This window comes from Anabrus simplex, chromosome 1, assembly GCF_040414725.1.
Source record: "Anabrus simplex isolate iqAnaSimp1 chromosome 1, ASM4041472v1, whole genome shotgun sequence".
Taxonomy (NCBI): domain Eukaryota; kingdom Metazoa; phylum Arthropoda; class Insecta; order Orthoptera; family Tettigoniidae; genus Anabrus; species Anabrus simplex.
In genome coordinates, this window is record NC_090265.1 from 985300038 (window position 1) to 985315186 (window position 15149).

At 38.3% G+C, this 15149-nt stretch overlaps 1 protein-coding gene across 4 annotated transcripts in view; it reads left to right on the forward strand.

Annotated features, from left to right (window-relative positions):
- Positions 1 to 12048, forward strand: part of REPTOR (repressed by TOR) — a 152583-nt gene extending 140535 nt beyond the window's left edge. For all 4 annotated transcript variants that reach the window (XM_067136832.2, XM_067136831.2, XM_067136834.2 and 1 more), the window contains one exon: positions 8091 to 12048. In XM_067136832.2, the coding sequence (XP_066992933.2) occupies positions 8091 to 8185 (95 nt within the window). In that variant the 3' untranslated portion in view covers positions 8186 to 12048. The remainder of the gene's footprint in view (positions 1 to 8090) is intronic.
- Positions 12049 to 15149: the final 3101 nt, after the last annotated feature.

Below are 15149 nucleotides of genomic sequence, written 5' to 3' on the forward strand. Positions count from 1 at the left end.
CTCGAATACCAGGCCGTTAGGTCCCTTAATGGTAGGGATGCTGTGTGTTTCTCGCGTGAAGTGTCTTGCTAGGTTCCACACTGGGCTGGTGTTGGTGTCGAAAAGTCTGAGGTGGTTGTTCCACTTTTCCGACCTGTATTCCAGTAGTTGAGTTTGTATTTCCGTGTTTAGTTCGTTTTTCATCTCGCGGTCTTCGTCTCCGTGATGTCGAGCCCAGTTATGCCTGTGGCTGTTGCGCCTGCGTATTAACTCTTTTATGTGAGCTGGAATCTCGAAAAGAGGGGATTCTTTGTATTTGCTTAGCAGTATGCTCGCCATTGTGGCTGTTTGAATTGCTTCTACTAGGGTTTTGACTGCTTTGTCAATTTGGGCTGTGCTGTCTAATAGCATGCCTTTGCTTCCCTGTAGGAGTGTGTCTAGCTTGCGTTCGAATTTGCCCCAGTTGGCTGCTTTATAGTTGAGCCGGCATCTGGGGTTTTTCTCATATTCCTCTGAGTTCGCATCTAGTGTAAATATCACTGGTTAGAGCCTCGACCCCGGGTCGTTCACTACCGTTATGCTATGCCTTTGAGGAATATGTCGCAATAGGGCTATGTCTAGTATGTCGGATACGTGAACGTTCGGTGCTAGAAACGTGGGCTCGCTGGGGGCTGTTACCACATAGTCCTGAGATAGCATGTGGTTATACAGCCTTGTGCCTGCTGGGTTTGGTTTCAGGCATCCCCAGGTGGCGTGTTTCGAGTTTAAGTCCCCTCCTAGCACTGTGTTTCGATTTAGCCCTAGTACTGCTTCTATGTCCCGAGTGTTTAGGCTTGTCGGTCTGGAATATGCTGCTATGACATTTATAAGTGTTCCTTGCACTGGTAGGGCTATTCCGCATGCCTCTAGCGTAACCAGCTCTGGCATGTCTACCTCCATGTGCTTGATGTCCTTCTTTACCAGGACTGCCACTCCTCCAACTTTGTTAGCGTTATCACTTCTGTGCATTTTGTAGCCTCTTGTGGTGAACTTCTTCCCCGATGGGAGGAAGGTTTCTGTTAGGAGAGCTACGTGTATGGTGTTCGCTGCTAGGAAGGCTTCGAGTTCATATTTTCTAGACCTGACGCCCTGGCAGTTCCATATTAGAACTCGAAGCTCCTGCGTGTTATTGTTGTTGTTGTTATTTTAATTATTATTATTATTATTATTATTATTATTATTATTATTATTATTATTATTATTATTATCTTCGTTGGGTTGTTCAGCCATCCGGGGTTAGGAGTTCGGAGATTGCATTAGCCAGGTCCCTTAGCCAGGGGTAGGGGAGCATGTTGGCCATCATAACCCCAGTGGTTATGGCTACCGAGAGGTTCAGGTTCGGAAAGAAGGTTTTCAGGATTTCTTCTATCCTTTCCCTGAACGCCTTTACTGCCATGTTCCCTGCTGGCTTTTGTGCCTGTTCCTGTGTAGTTGGTGTGATTGGTGTGGTGAGAGGGGGGGGGGGGGAGGGGGGTGGTAGTGCGGATGCCGGCTGACTATCGGCAGGTTCTCTGCGGCGGGTGGAGCTGGCCTGAGGCGAGCCCTCTAGCAGCTCGCGAGGTACTGGCGTGGGCTTAACCTGCCTTGGGTTTTTTGCGAGGGGTTGGGCCTTCTTTTTATTATTATTATTATTTGAGGTCTTAGTTTGGACGGTGGTGGGGGCTGATTGGGCTAAGGGCCCGGGGTTGAGTTCACCCTTCGTCCGTATAGGTTTGAAATTTAATATGCCATACCGTGGAGGCCACTGCATAGGCTACTTGAAGCCACCAGCAGTGCCAATGCACTATGAGAGCTATGTCTCATTTCCAAAAATTGATGCCTGCCTGGCCATCAGATGATATAGATGTTGATTCCCATAGGGAACGATAAACGAATGATAAACGATTGCCGAACACGCTTAAGCTCAAAAAACTTGGACAGGATTTTGTTTTTAAATATGAATTCCTACCTATTGCGTAGAGTATAGACTAATCTTCTCCTGATGTTTTGCAGCTCGTGTTGGGTTTTAATTTGTATAATTTTATAAATGAAATAATAATCATGAATTAATATAAATTACTCGGGTTTTCTTTGCTTATCTATCACTATGCTGTATATATGTAATAATGTGCATGATGTTAAAATGTCACTTAACTGGTTCCTGTTTTGACAACGTAGTAGTAGTTCTAGGAACGTAAATGGATCATTGCAAACATTTCTTGGAATAGTAAGTGACGACCAGGTGAAAGGGATGGGGGTAGTTGAGAATGAGATATGGAGATAGAGTACCACTATTTACATACTGGTTAGGGGCTGCAAGAGGCAGCAGGAGGTTAATGACTATTCCTCCCATTAGCTGCCCTGTACCTTAAATTTATATCCTAATACTACGTTGTAACGGATACAGTGGAACATGATACAGGAAAGTAACCGTTTGTCCCATCCCTTGTTTTGAGCGGTACTTGTTTACCCCATACTAGCTGTCTTACTTGGGAAGTAAAAATGTATTGCTTTGCTGATTCGACTGTTTACTTCATATTTAGCTAAGTTATCCTTGGACATTATACTACCCAAGAACTTAAATTCTGTGACACTGTCCAGCTTAGTGCCATTTAGCATGATTTCTAGCCGATTGTCACCCTTCTGTACCCTCAACACCACCTTTTCAGCCTTGTTTAGAGTTGCTAACTATTACGGATTGTCCATAATTATTATGGATTTCACCTCACAATTACGGAATTACTGTCAAAGGGGAAATAATTACGGGCAAGCTGACATTATCACGAAAAAATACATTTCTAGGAAAGAAAAAAGAAAACAAGGAAAAATGTTCAATCCTTTTGGGCCTTTCTCCTACATTGTCCTCGTTTCAATGCTTGTGAGTTGGCAACGATACTTATCGTGACTTCCTTTTGCTACCCATAAGAGTTGTAAAATTCATTTTGAATGGAGCTCAGGCGCTGCTCTTCTCCACTATAAATCCTTCAGTAATGTTGTATTTGCTGTGTTAAGTGTACCTGACAATTGACAGAAAGATTGAGAAAGAAGTGAGGCCTACATTAAGCACATCTGCACATTTTACTCTATGGTTCATAAGATGAAAATGTCATCCCAATGGGAAGGATGCTTCAAGAAAAACTACAATGAAAGCAGCTGCTGTGTGAGAAACAAGCTACAAGGAATGTTTTATCACAGAACTAACAGGGAGTGTGCAAATGTTATTGCGTAATATGATATACTTTTGAATAGATTGCTAGAGGGATGGGCAAAAGGGGTGTCATTATCGAGAAGGAAGGAGCATGCTTTGGACTTGAGTCAAAAATTTTCTCGGGTGCAGAGGGCGGTTACTGATAATCCATTTCAAAGGTTGGCACCTCTGCTTGTTGATGTTTAATTCATATCTCTCAAACTCCTGACTCCACCCTTGCAGTCTCCCTTCCACATCTTTCTTTGAGTTGCCCCAAATTACTACATCAAATGCAAATGATTTTAAGTCTTGTTGCCCCTTTTCTTTTAGCGCCTTTATTATGGTATCCATTACAATGATAAGTAATAGGGGCAACAAAGCACTACCTTGTTGTACTCCTTTTTGTGTGTCAAACCAGTCTGACAGCCCAGAACCGACTTGTACACAGCTTCTGGATTTCTCGTAAAGCACCTTAACTTTTGAAATTAGACTGTCTCGAACTTTGAGCTTTCTCAGGCACTCCCAAATAAGCTCCCTTGGTATACTGTCATAGGCCTTTTTGATGTCAAGGAACAGTAGACATGAAGGCTTCTCTTTTTCCCAATGTTTTTCCATTAGCATCCTGACAGCAAATATAAGATCTGTTGTTGATCTTCCAGGCCTAAAGCCATATTGTTCCTCTTCTAAAAGTGGTTCTACAATTTCTCGTAATCTATCCTCTTATAATTTTTTCCAGAATTTTTAGTCCATGAGAGAGTAGAGTGATGCCACGGTAGTTGGTACATTTCCATCTGCTGCCTTTCTTGAATATAGGTACAATTATATCTTTCTTCCAATCTTCTGGGATGGTATTTTGTTGTCATACTACATTTAGGAGTCTATATAGCCATTGGATTGCTTGGGTTCCTCCTGCTCTCAACATGTCCACACTTAACTCATCTATTCCGGCTGCTTCATGCTATCTCCAGCCATGTGATAGGTGGCTCTATATTTTTACTGGGCTCTTCACTTTTTACGGATTCTTTTCTGTTTTGAATTACATTTGACGCCTATCCATTCAGGAGCTTGTCAAAGGAGGTTTGAATTCTCTCCTGATTCCATCTTCCTCTCGTACTACTGATCCATTACATGTGATAAATATCATTCTTGATCCGTATTGATGATACTTGAATGGAATAATATCAGTAAGTTAATTTATTGAATTTACCACCTAATCAATACAAAATGTCATACTTTAGTTGGTTTACTTTGGCATATTAACTAAAAATGGTACATGTTTCGCCTTTCTGATCCATTATCCTGCTCTATTACCTTGATGTCTTCTGGGTTATTTCGCTTGTTTTTAATTACTCTGTAAAGAAGTTCCTTGTTTCCTCTGCTGTCCTCTTCCAACTTTTCCACAAACTCATTCCATTTTTTCTCTTTCTCTTCTCTTACTATCCTCTTAGCTGTAATTTTTTTCTTTTTTGCGCTGTAGAGTTCGTGTAGTTTAGTAATTTCTTGGCCACCTGGATCTTGTGCATCTCTTTGCTTTTCTTTCTCTAGCATCTTTTTTGCCCATTTTCTCTCTTTTATAGTCAATCTGACTCTGTCATTCCACCAAGGTGTCTCTTTTTCTTTCATGGTCGATCCTGTTACTCCACATAGGTCTTTAGCTTACCAAAGTATCTTTAAACATTTTCCATTCTTCTGCTGTATTAGTTTCCCCTTTTGGTTCTGTATCCTTATTTTATATTCTTCCTTCAGCTTGGCTTCTTCTAATTTCCAAGTCTTCACTTTATGTTTCCTTTTTCTTTTCTTGGGGGTTGTGTTAGCCACATGATTTAGGTCTGCAATCAATAATCTATGATCACTGTCCATACTCTCACTGGGGATAACTTTGTCATCAGTTACATATTTCCCTCCTCCTTTGTTAGTGATGATATATTCGATGAGAGACTTATGTTTTCCATCCCAGCTATATCTTGTTATCTTGTGGCTGTCTTGTTTTTGGAAGAAGGTATTTTTGAAGTTCAATCCATTTCTTCTGCACAAATCAAGCAGTTGTTTGCCTTCTACAAGTCTGTTCCCAAACCCATGTGGTCCAATGATTTCCTCATAACCAAGTCTGTCTGTCCCAACTTGTAGGCATAGGGATGTGGCAACCCCATCGCCCAGTGGGCAACCACAGCAATCAGCCTCCCGAGTATTGGCGGGTAAACCATAGACTTAACTGACATGAGGAAATGCATGTCAGGCACCGACCATCTAGTGCATAACAAAGTATCGATGCGAAGATTCATGGTAGGCCTAGCAAGCCAGTGGTACCGTCTTCCAATTGCTTTCAACAATCAAACAAGCCTCAGAATTAATATAGCCTTGGAGTAAAATTAGAGAAGACATAATCGGCTTTAGTATAGAAAACTCTGTCACATTCTATACATTCCTCACAGCTGACTGGGAGAAACATAAGACGATCGCCTTGTGCTTACCCGGTACTACACGAGTGCTATCTGGTTTCGAACTTTCTCCGCCTGCATCCTTATTCCTCAGGTGTGCTGATGTCATCAATCTCTGCAAAGAAGATAATCCTAAGGATGAAGGCCAAGAAGAGGAGGAAAAGGACAGGGGAAAAAAATGCAGTCATGAATAAACTATTCAGTGTGTTGTGTTATGAAATTTGTTGTTAACCCAAATTCACAGCGACTCATTGAACTACTGTACAGCGCAGAACACTGCATTGAGAAAGATGTGACATCAAGGAAGTTAAACAGATTTCTTTGTTTAGACATGTGGAAGAAGAAGCCATAATTTGACCAGTATTCAGTGTTAGAAGTATAATAGTATCTTAAGTGTGTACTATTGTTCAAGTAATAAAAAATTTACATCAAGCTAAGCATATTTGCTGAGATATCAACAAAACCAAACTAAAGAAACAGAGGTAAGTAATTTGTGTAAGATTTTCTCTAATTTTGTTCAATCTGGAACATTTTCTTGGTCCCAGTGTATTCCACTTCCGACAAATTTCCCTGTATAAGTTTTCAGTATTGTATTATTGTCCTGCAGATTGATAATTTCATTTTGAAGCCATACCAAGAAATTGGGTACCTTTTTGTTGCTTTAGGATGGAAACTGTGGTCGAAAACGCCACAAGAAGACCATTTATTTACTGTGATGAGTCAAATAAATCCAAGGCTCACAGCTGTTGACCTAAACCATGACTAAGTCATGGTGGCAAAATGTTCACTTTACACCACCACAGACTGTTGGAGGTAGGAAGAAGAACATGCAAGCAAGGAAGGAAGCAGCTTCCGATGGACATAATACATAAAATAGGGATTGATATAGGCTAAACTCCCTAGAGACTGGACTGTGGAGGATTGGAAGAAAGAGATTTTTTTTTTTTTTTCCCAGATGAAAGTGATTTCAGACCTTTCAGTTCAGTACTTTTGTGCTTAAAGAAACGTCAGAGAAAACTAGCGGCCTATATTCAACAAGCACCTAAACATCCTCCAAAAGTTATGTTCTGGTAATGTTTTACCTACAAGGGTCCAAGACGTTTAGTCCCTGTGAAGAGTATGATGTACATTGACCAGTACATAGAAATTCTTTGAACTATTTTGTGTGTGTGTACAATTTGCTTTACATCACACTGACACAGATAGATCTTATGGTGATGATGGGATAGGACAGAGCTAAGAATGGGAAGGAAGCAACTGTGGCCTTAATTAAAATACAACCCAGCATTAGCCTGGTGTGAAAACGGGAAACCACAGAAGACCATCTTCAGGACTACCAACTGGCAATTCTTTTTAGTTACAAAAATTCACTCCAAATGGGTGTTTTTCAACAAAATTTTGCACATTGTCACATATCCAAAATTATGGGCCATTTGTAAGAAAAGAATGTAAAGATGGATAGATAAGCAAAAGCAAGGTTTGGTTTAACCATGAAGAGATAAAAAATATTTGCATAAAATAGATGAATCGGTTTAAATCCCATTCTCGGTCATCCTACTGGTGGTTTCCCATATTTTACCCATTCAACTACTGATGAATCACAAAGTGGTAACCAACGTACGTGTTGCGGCCACATCCTTTAAAATCTTGCCCCAGTAATTTACAAAGAGACATGCCAGAACTGATGCCACTTCTGCCTAGACTTGATAGATACTTCCTAAGTACACAGGGCTGTTGACCTGTAAATCCCAAGAATACACGAAGTTGTATCAGCAACTGATTTAATTTGGTCAAGAGAGCATTGTTAGTTCTTTGGTGTTTACTTCCAACTTCAATTCTTTATTTAACTGTATTTTCTACTGAGCGAGTTGGCTGTGTAATTTGGATCATGTAGCTGTGAGCTTGCATTTGGAAGATAGTGGGTACGAACACCACTGTTGGCAGTCCTGAAGATGGTTTTCTATAGTTTCCCATTTTTACACCAGGCAAATGCTAAGGCTGTACCTTAACTAAGGTCACGGCCTCAAACTTCCTAATCCTAGCCTTTCTCTCATCCTTCTATTGCTGAAATCCTTCAATGTGTGTTAGTGCAACGTTAAACAAGTTGCAACAAAGAAAAAAATAATAGGCTTCAAGACCCAGATTAGGCATAATTAGTTAATTATAGAAAAGTTTTGTTGTTGAAAGAATTGTCTGTACTATGTGTTGCTTCAGTCAGTAATGTATTTACTGTAGAAAGAGATAATCTTCTTATGGGTTCTTTTGTAATAATTGTAAAAATTATATTGTAAATTAGTACTCATTTATATACATGAAGTGGTTAAGTGTAGGAAAAGGCCAGGAGCCCTAACTTCGCTGCAATAAAGTTGCTTCCATTAATAATTGTATGCTATATATTTTGTTACTCAGCAGTTAAAGAAATCATTCATTCATAAATTCATTCATTCCATTTTTTTTTCTGTTCACAGAACTGAAGATTGCTGGTCACACAACTGAATTTGTGAATAAAGTTCTTGAAAAAATGAAAAGTGGTGTTGCAAATGGGGGATTGGATGAGATCTAAATCTATTCATTCTATCTCCCGGGTATGTACCGAACAATTACAGAGAAACATTGCGCTACATATTGTACCGTTGTTGTATCATCGAAACAGAATGAATAGGTTCAGTATATTGACTCCTTATGGGGAGTTATTTCTAATCTTTTTAATGATTATATTTCACTTTTTAATGTAAATACCCTAAATTTGTAATTTGGTATTTTGGAGACAACCAGAATGCTGTAGCTCTAGATTAAACTTTTATACTAGATCTTTAACACCTGTGAAGAACCCCACTTTGTGATGGTGGTGGTAGTGGTAATAGAAGATTAATAGTAATAGTAGTAGTACTAGTCTTTTATTACTTGACATTAATTGCATTGAACATGCCATGTGTTGATAGTATTTATACGATTTTAAAGTAGGTCTTTTTTAATAGTAAATATATATGCAGTATGAAACACAGTGTAGTTTTGTTTTCTTTCCTTGTACGTGGGAGTGAAAGCTTTAGGTATTGTCAGATTTTTTAATATAAGTTTATATGTTAAATACTGCATGTTATGGGTAAGAGTAGATTTTTCTCTGCTGTTTTTCAAAGCTAAATTGTACCTATTATTATTTATATTATGTCCGTTTTTTACATGTGAAAATTTCAGGGTCTGTATCTTTTTTAATTATTATTATTATTATTATTATTATTATTATTATTATTATTATTATTATTATTATTATTATTATTATTAGTGGATCATTCTAGTCAGTGTTGCCATGTTTTTACTAACCAAAATAGGTGTCATAGCAAATAGTTGACATTTACATCCACATTGTACTGAACATCGGAATTACTGTTTATTTTGTTTATTTGTTTCTTGATGATATATGTCAATCTATTTGACTATGGGAATCTGTTGTTTTCAAATACTTCTGTTTTAACTTATTATGAGCAGTGCCGTCAAGCACTCTGCGAAGTTTTTTTTTCTTCCAACTATTCATGGATTATTATAATTTTATTTAGAGTTTTAATAATGTTAATGTTCTGTTGAAGGCATTGAGAGAAAAAGTAGTTATTCTTTTAATCTATGCATGATATTGTAATTAGTGAATAAAAGAGGAAAGATAGCAATGAACTACACAAGATGTATGTACATATGTACAAAAAAAAGGTATAAATCATGCAACTTTTATTTAATAGCATTTTGACATTTTGCTCAGTCTTTCTTCCCTTCACTTTTCACCTTCTGTTTTATTTGTGATGTTCTAGGAATCAAACACCAGTTCTTATGTAGTTTAATGGTGGTAATTTTCATTGGATTTATGACCTAAATAATCATGAATGGGAGTAATTTCATTACATGCTTGTGCTCTGTGCTTTATAATAGAGTAGAGCTGGACCAAATCTGAGAATCTACATTCACTGTTTTGTTTATTTAAAAAGACTATATTTCTTATCATTAGCATTACTGTGAGGACTTTATACTTTACTCAATAAGATGGCAAAGAAGTCTGTTTCAAGTTTGTCAAACCCTTGCAAGATATATTTGTGCTCCTAAAAATAGGAAAGGAACCCCTTACTCGGAGGCAAAGGGAGGAGACAGATCATATAGATCCAAAAGGTTAGTAATATAGTAGTTCAGCTCTTTGATTTGTTGATTTCGTTATTGTTGTTTATTGGCAGTAATATGATGCATTGTGAGGAAGTAGGTTTTGTTCAGTTTGTTAGAAGGCTATGTAGGCCTACAGCATAGTAATAATGTTCAGGTCACGTGTTATAGGCATAACCTAAACCACAACACTTCAAATATGTTTTTATTAATGAGAACTTAAGTTACTGATCATTGTATCAAGAAATATAAATCTATCCATAGAGTAATATTTTAGGAGATGTATCATGAAATATTCTGTCAGAGACTGCAGCTTGATCTGCAGATACCTGCTCTGTGGTTTTAGAGAATTTTGTTGCAGCTCTCTCTCTCTCTTTTATATATTAACCTCTTAATCGGGCTTAATGAGTTTGCTCCTCTGCCAGTAATCGTTACTTATTTGGGTAATGAAGAGTTGACTTGTCCAGTACCTGTGGAAACTGTTCTATAATGGGCAGGATGAATTAACGTCCCATATTGTCTAAAGTATTTCGATTATCATTTTACAGATAGTAGTTTCCTGTTTTGATGTGCAACACTATGCAATAATATTTCTGTATTACATGTCTATTTTATCTACTGTACTTACATTTTTATTGGTTCCATTCTTCCAGGATTACCATTGTAAACAGAGGATAATTGTTGAAAAATGTATGTCTTTATTGCAGACTTGTGTATTTTTGTGTGACTATGCTGTTATGCTTTTCTTCTGGTATGGTTACAGTTGCCATGATACACATTCAAGTAGTGTAATGTTAGTTTAGAGTATGGTACAACAATACCATCGCTTTAGCGGTAGTTTCTTAGTATCAGGATATTCTCATTGCACTATAGTTCAAATAAGTTTAATACAATGCCAAATTATGGTTTGAATCATAAAATATAAATCAAGATGGGCAGAGTAAGCTAACTCATCTTCGTTGTACGCATGTGTGCGCAATGGTTGGGAGGAGTTACTTTGGCACCCGCATCTAGGTATTGGTCATGGCAAATTAACTGGTCTTCAGCCAAAATTTATTTTTCAGCAGAAACTTTCTGGTTAAGAGGTTAAAGGTGTATCCAACAAATGATGGTCATGTTACAAATGCAAACCACATTTATAATCTATATCTGCAATGTGTAATACATAATGAAATCTGCATCAGTATTTTCAAGTCGTCTTCAAGGACTGGAGAAATTCAGAGACATTGCGGACATGCAATTACTTTTAGAAGTCTACCTGTACACCTGAAATTATAAAAAGGACCGTGATCATGGCTAAACTATGTGGAATTCTTTATCTTGCAAAATGAATTAAATAAATGTACTTCTCACCCACCCATTTCTACATTCTGTAGCAGCATGAACATAATACATATTTTATGGTGGTAATTTGAAGAACCTAACTACCAGATGTAAGATCACGTTGGTATCTTTTTCTCCTTTTGAATTTGTCCTATGCCCCTAATCTTTTTACAATTTGTACTTATCTTTGCTTATGTTTATTCCCTTTTCCTGTACTTATCCATCTTTCTACTTTCCTACACTTCTCGCATCAAGACTAGATCTTTCAAGATGGGCCTTCAATGAGTGATGATGCCCGACCTCCTGGTGAAGCTGAGAACCACAAATGAGCTTGTTGGGTGCTGACAAGAATAGATATATGTAGAAGAACTGGGATTGATGAAGGGAGAACCTATCGGATATAGAAGATATGGAATTGCCCCAGTCCTTTTGTGTTTTCATGTTGTCCTTGTCGTCTCACTCTGTTGCTCCCTCTTCACACACTGATCTGCTTTTATGTTTGTCCTATTTTGAGATCCTTTTCTTGTTCCTCCTATCTATCTATCTATCTGTCTATCTATCTATCTATCTATGACTTGAAATAACCACCCCCTTTTTTTAACACCAGGCAAATGCTGGGGCTGTATCTTCATTAGGGTTCGGTTGCTTCCTTCCCACTCTTAGACCTTTTCTCTCCGATCATTTCCATTACACCTGTGTCGGTGTAATGTAAAGCAAACTGTAAAAAAAAAATATAGATCTATAAAATAATAACCACAACAGGCCTCTCCTAATTTTTCAAGAAATGAGATATACGAGGTGGAAGTTTGTGTTGGGAGACTCCAGTAGTCATTTCCTCTGGTTTAAGTGCCACATATGCAGTAAAAAAAATTTCCATCCAGCCCATTCTTTCTTTTTTACTATAGAGTATAAAATGGTGCATCTTATTACAGAAATGTACCTTTTAGTCTTCTTTGGCCAAAATTGTAGTCATAACATTGTGTTGAAATTGTGGTGACACATTGGTCTCACGCGGCCACTGACACTACCTTCCAGCTGTATAGGCCGTGTGAGACCAATGTGTCACCACATATCCTAGCACAGTTCTCACCTTCCTGACACACTGGTATACGTCATTAGCTCATGAACTACTAAAGAATAAAACTCTATCTTTGGAACATTGAAATCTTATCGGAAGTTTTTTTTTTTTTTTTTTACGTCGCACTGACACAGATAGGTCTTATGGCGACGATGGGACAGGGAAGGGCTAGGAGTGGGAAGGAAGCGGCCGTGGCCTTAATTAAGGTACAGCCCCAGCATTTGCCTGGTGTGAAAATGGGAAACCACGGAAAACCATTTTTAGGGCTGCCGACAGTGGGGTTCGAACCTACTATCTCCCGAATACTGGATACTGGCCGCACTTAAGCGACTGCAGCTATCGAGCTCGGTATCGGAAGTATAATCCAACCGATGTTACTAAAAGGAAGTTAGCAAGAGGAGAGACAAGAGCCCGTGAAAGTAACACTGGTGTGGTTGTTCAGAAATGGTATGATAAAAGAGACGTGTTAATTTTGACAACTAAACACACTGGTGAGATGGTCACTATTCAGAGGAGGGACGGTGAAGTGCAAAAACCACGGAGTGTTATAGAGTATAACAAATACAAACCGTACATTGATTTATCAGATCATAAAAAGAGCTATAGTACTTCCCTGAGACGGAGTAAAATGGTACAAAAAATAGCTATAGAGATATTGATCCGCACAAGTATAGTAAATGCCATATATATTTCCAATCAACTTGGGAATGAGAGTATATCTGTTACCCAGTTCAAAGAGGACATTGCTGAACAGTTAACAGGTACCGGTATAAAATATTTTCACATTCCCCCACCCACCAAAGAAACAGGTATTACCCCACCGACTGGAGAATGTAGGCCGGCAGGGAAGACGGAGATGCACCAATTGTTCTCTGTAACAATTCCCCTTCAGCAGTATTATGTGTTTTTTAAGTGCTGGATCATCCCCCAAGTATTTCTGCTGACGTATTTTACTTGTGTTCAATATGCGACACAGCGGGCTGTGTTATGTGGCATTTCTTCAAAATAACCTACATCCAAAACTTAACATCGTGTTTTGGACATAATCTTAAAGTTGTCACGTACTATTGGACACAATTACACATCGCACGGTCATATAACAAAATACCTAATTATTACGTGAATACTCTATAACATTGTAAGGAATTTTTTCCTTAGTCACCAAAATATTGGTAAACACAACCACTGGTCATATGATACTGAATGTGGGGTCTGATAACGATGTACACCTACCTGTCAAAAGAATTGGAGCAAATTTAGGCATCTTAGATTACACGTTCCACTAATGCGTAATGGTGGTTGCATATGCAGCAAGGTGCATCTTGTCCGTCTCGAGTTTGAATAATGCATGACGTACCGCTGCATACAATGCCAGAATGCCTATCCTTTATAATTATAAGTGTCAAAAAGACCTCTGTAGAAATGAAAGAAATGAACGCCCTAGTTGCTTGTTGATGTGCATTTATGGAATGGAGAAGACCCATGGTTGGCTATTCGCGTACTCGGCTCAAACAACATTCAGCTCCGGCTACCTGCAGGCCTATGGCAAGCTACTCGTCACACAATGCAGAGACACCGTTCTCAAGATATCTCAAAATTTCTTGCGAGAAACAGTGCCTGCACTAGTCTTAAGAAATCTCGAGACCCTGTCTCAGACTGCCCATCACTACTTTATACATCGCAATGCTTCAATTTCCATTTATGAGTATACTCACCACCTGCCCTGGCTTCACAGTTGAGCCATTTTATTGTATAGTGTGATAGGCCTATTAATATTTCCTTATTGGGGACAGTTGTTTTTCCTTGTGTTCGTGTGTAGCTCAGTGCTGTGTTTTTCCAGGCCCTCCTGGCCACCTACTTGTTAGCTTGCTTCAAGCTCCTCATTGGATATTTAAACCATTCCTGCACGTGACTAAGATGACTATAACTCCTAAGCCGTACATGCAAATGACATACTGTAACAGGTATTTTTATCTTAAGATTATTGGGATGAATAAACAATTTATTTTGATAAGATTAAGTGATTAATCTCAAATTATGGTTTTAAATTTTAAGGTTGAGTTTGTGCTGCAAACTATAACATAAAAACACTTATTGAAGGCTACTTTCCAGACACTGTACAACCCGTCATGGACTTAGAGCTCTGTATGCTCAACAGTTCTTTCACATATACTGGGGTCTGTCGTTGACAGTTTGGGCAGCATAGGCAAAAAAGTGCTTGGATGGATTCTTTTTTGAGTTCCTTCACTTCAATCGCCACTGCTCAGCTGTCTTTTGTTTATGGCAGACGAATGTTTCATACATTCACTTCCTAGATAAAGGCTCTATACAACGGTGAGAACTACATCAAAATCTGTTTTGTGGATATGGAGATTAGCTCGCACAAACATAGACACCTACTGTGGATTTAATTTTATAATTTGGTGACTTGGCATATCCTTCCAATAAGTCAGTGTTTTTCTGTTTATATAATTACAAAATAATTTCCATTAATACCTGAATGTGTGTCTGAACCTTCAGTTGTAAATTTACACACAATTGTGAGATTCTGACTACTGGGATTGAGTTACAGAAGAAAAATAGTGTTGAGAATTAATTATTTAACAGAAACTCGAATTCTCTTTAATGTCGTGACTCGTTCCTAATTTCCAAAATGTGTAGAATTGTACTGTGATTTTGGAAGTGCTGTGATGACTTTAGAACTATGACATTCCTGAAATGGTCAATTTTTTGTTGTTAAAATTCTGTGGTTTCGGTTTATAGTCAATATTTGCTCAAATTAGTAACTTCCATTGTTGGAGAAAAATGTCACCATCAGAATGTTGGTTGACAGGGTAGGAGAGGTGGTGGTATATAATTTATAATCCTTTGATTGCTTGCCAAAAGCATGGATTCAGTTACAAACCTCTCCACAGTGTTCATATGGAGTGAGGGCATATGATGGATGCTATTGATGGTGATTCATCCGTTGGATGAAAACGCTAAG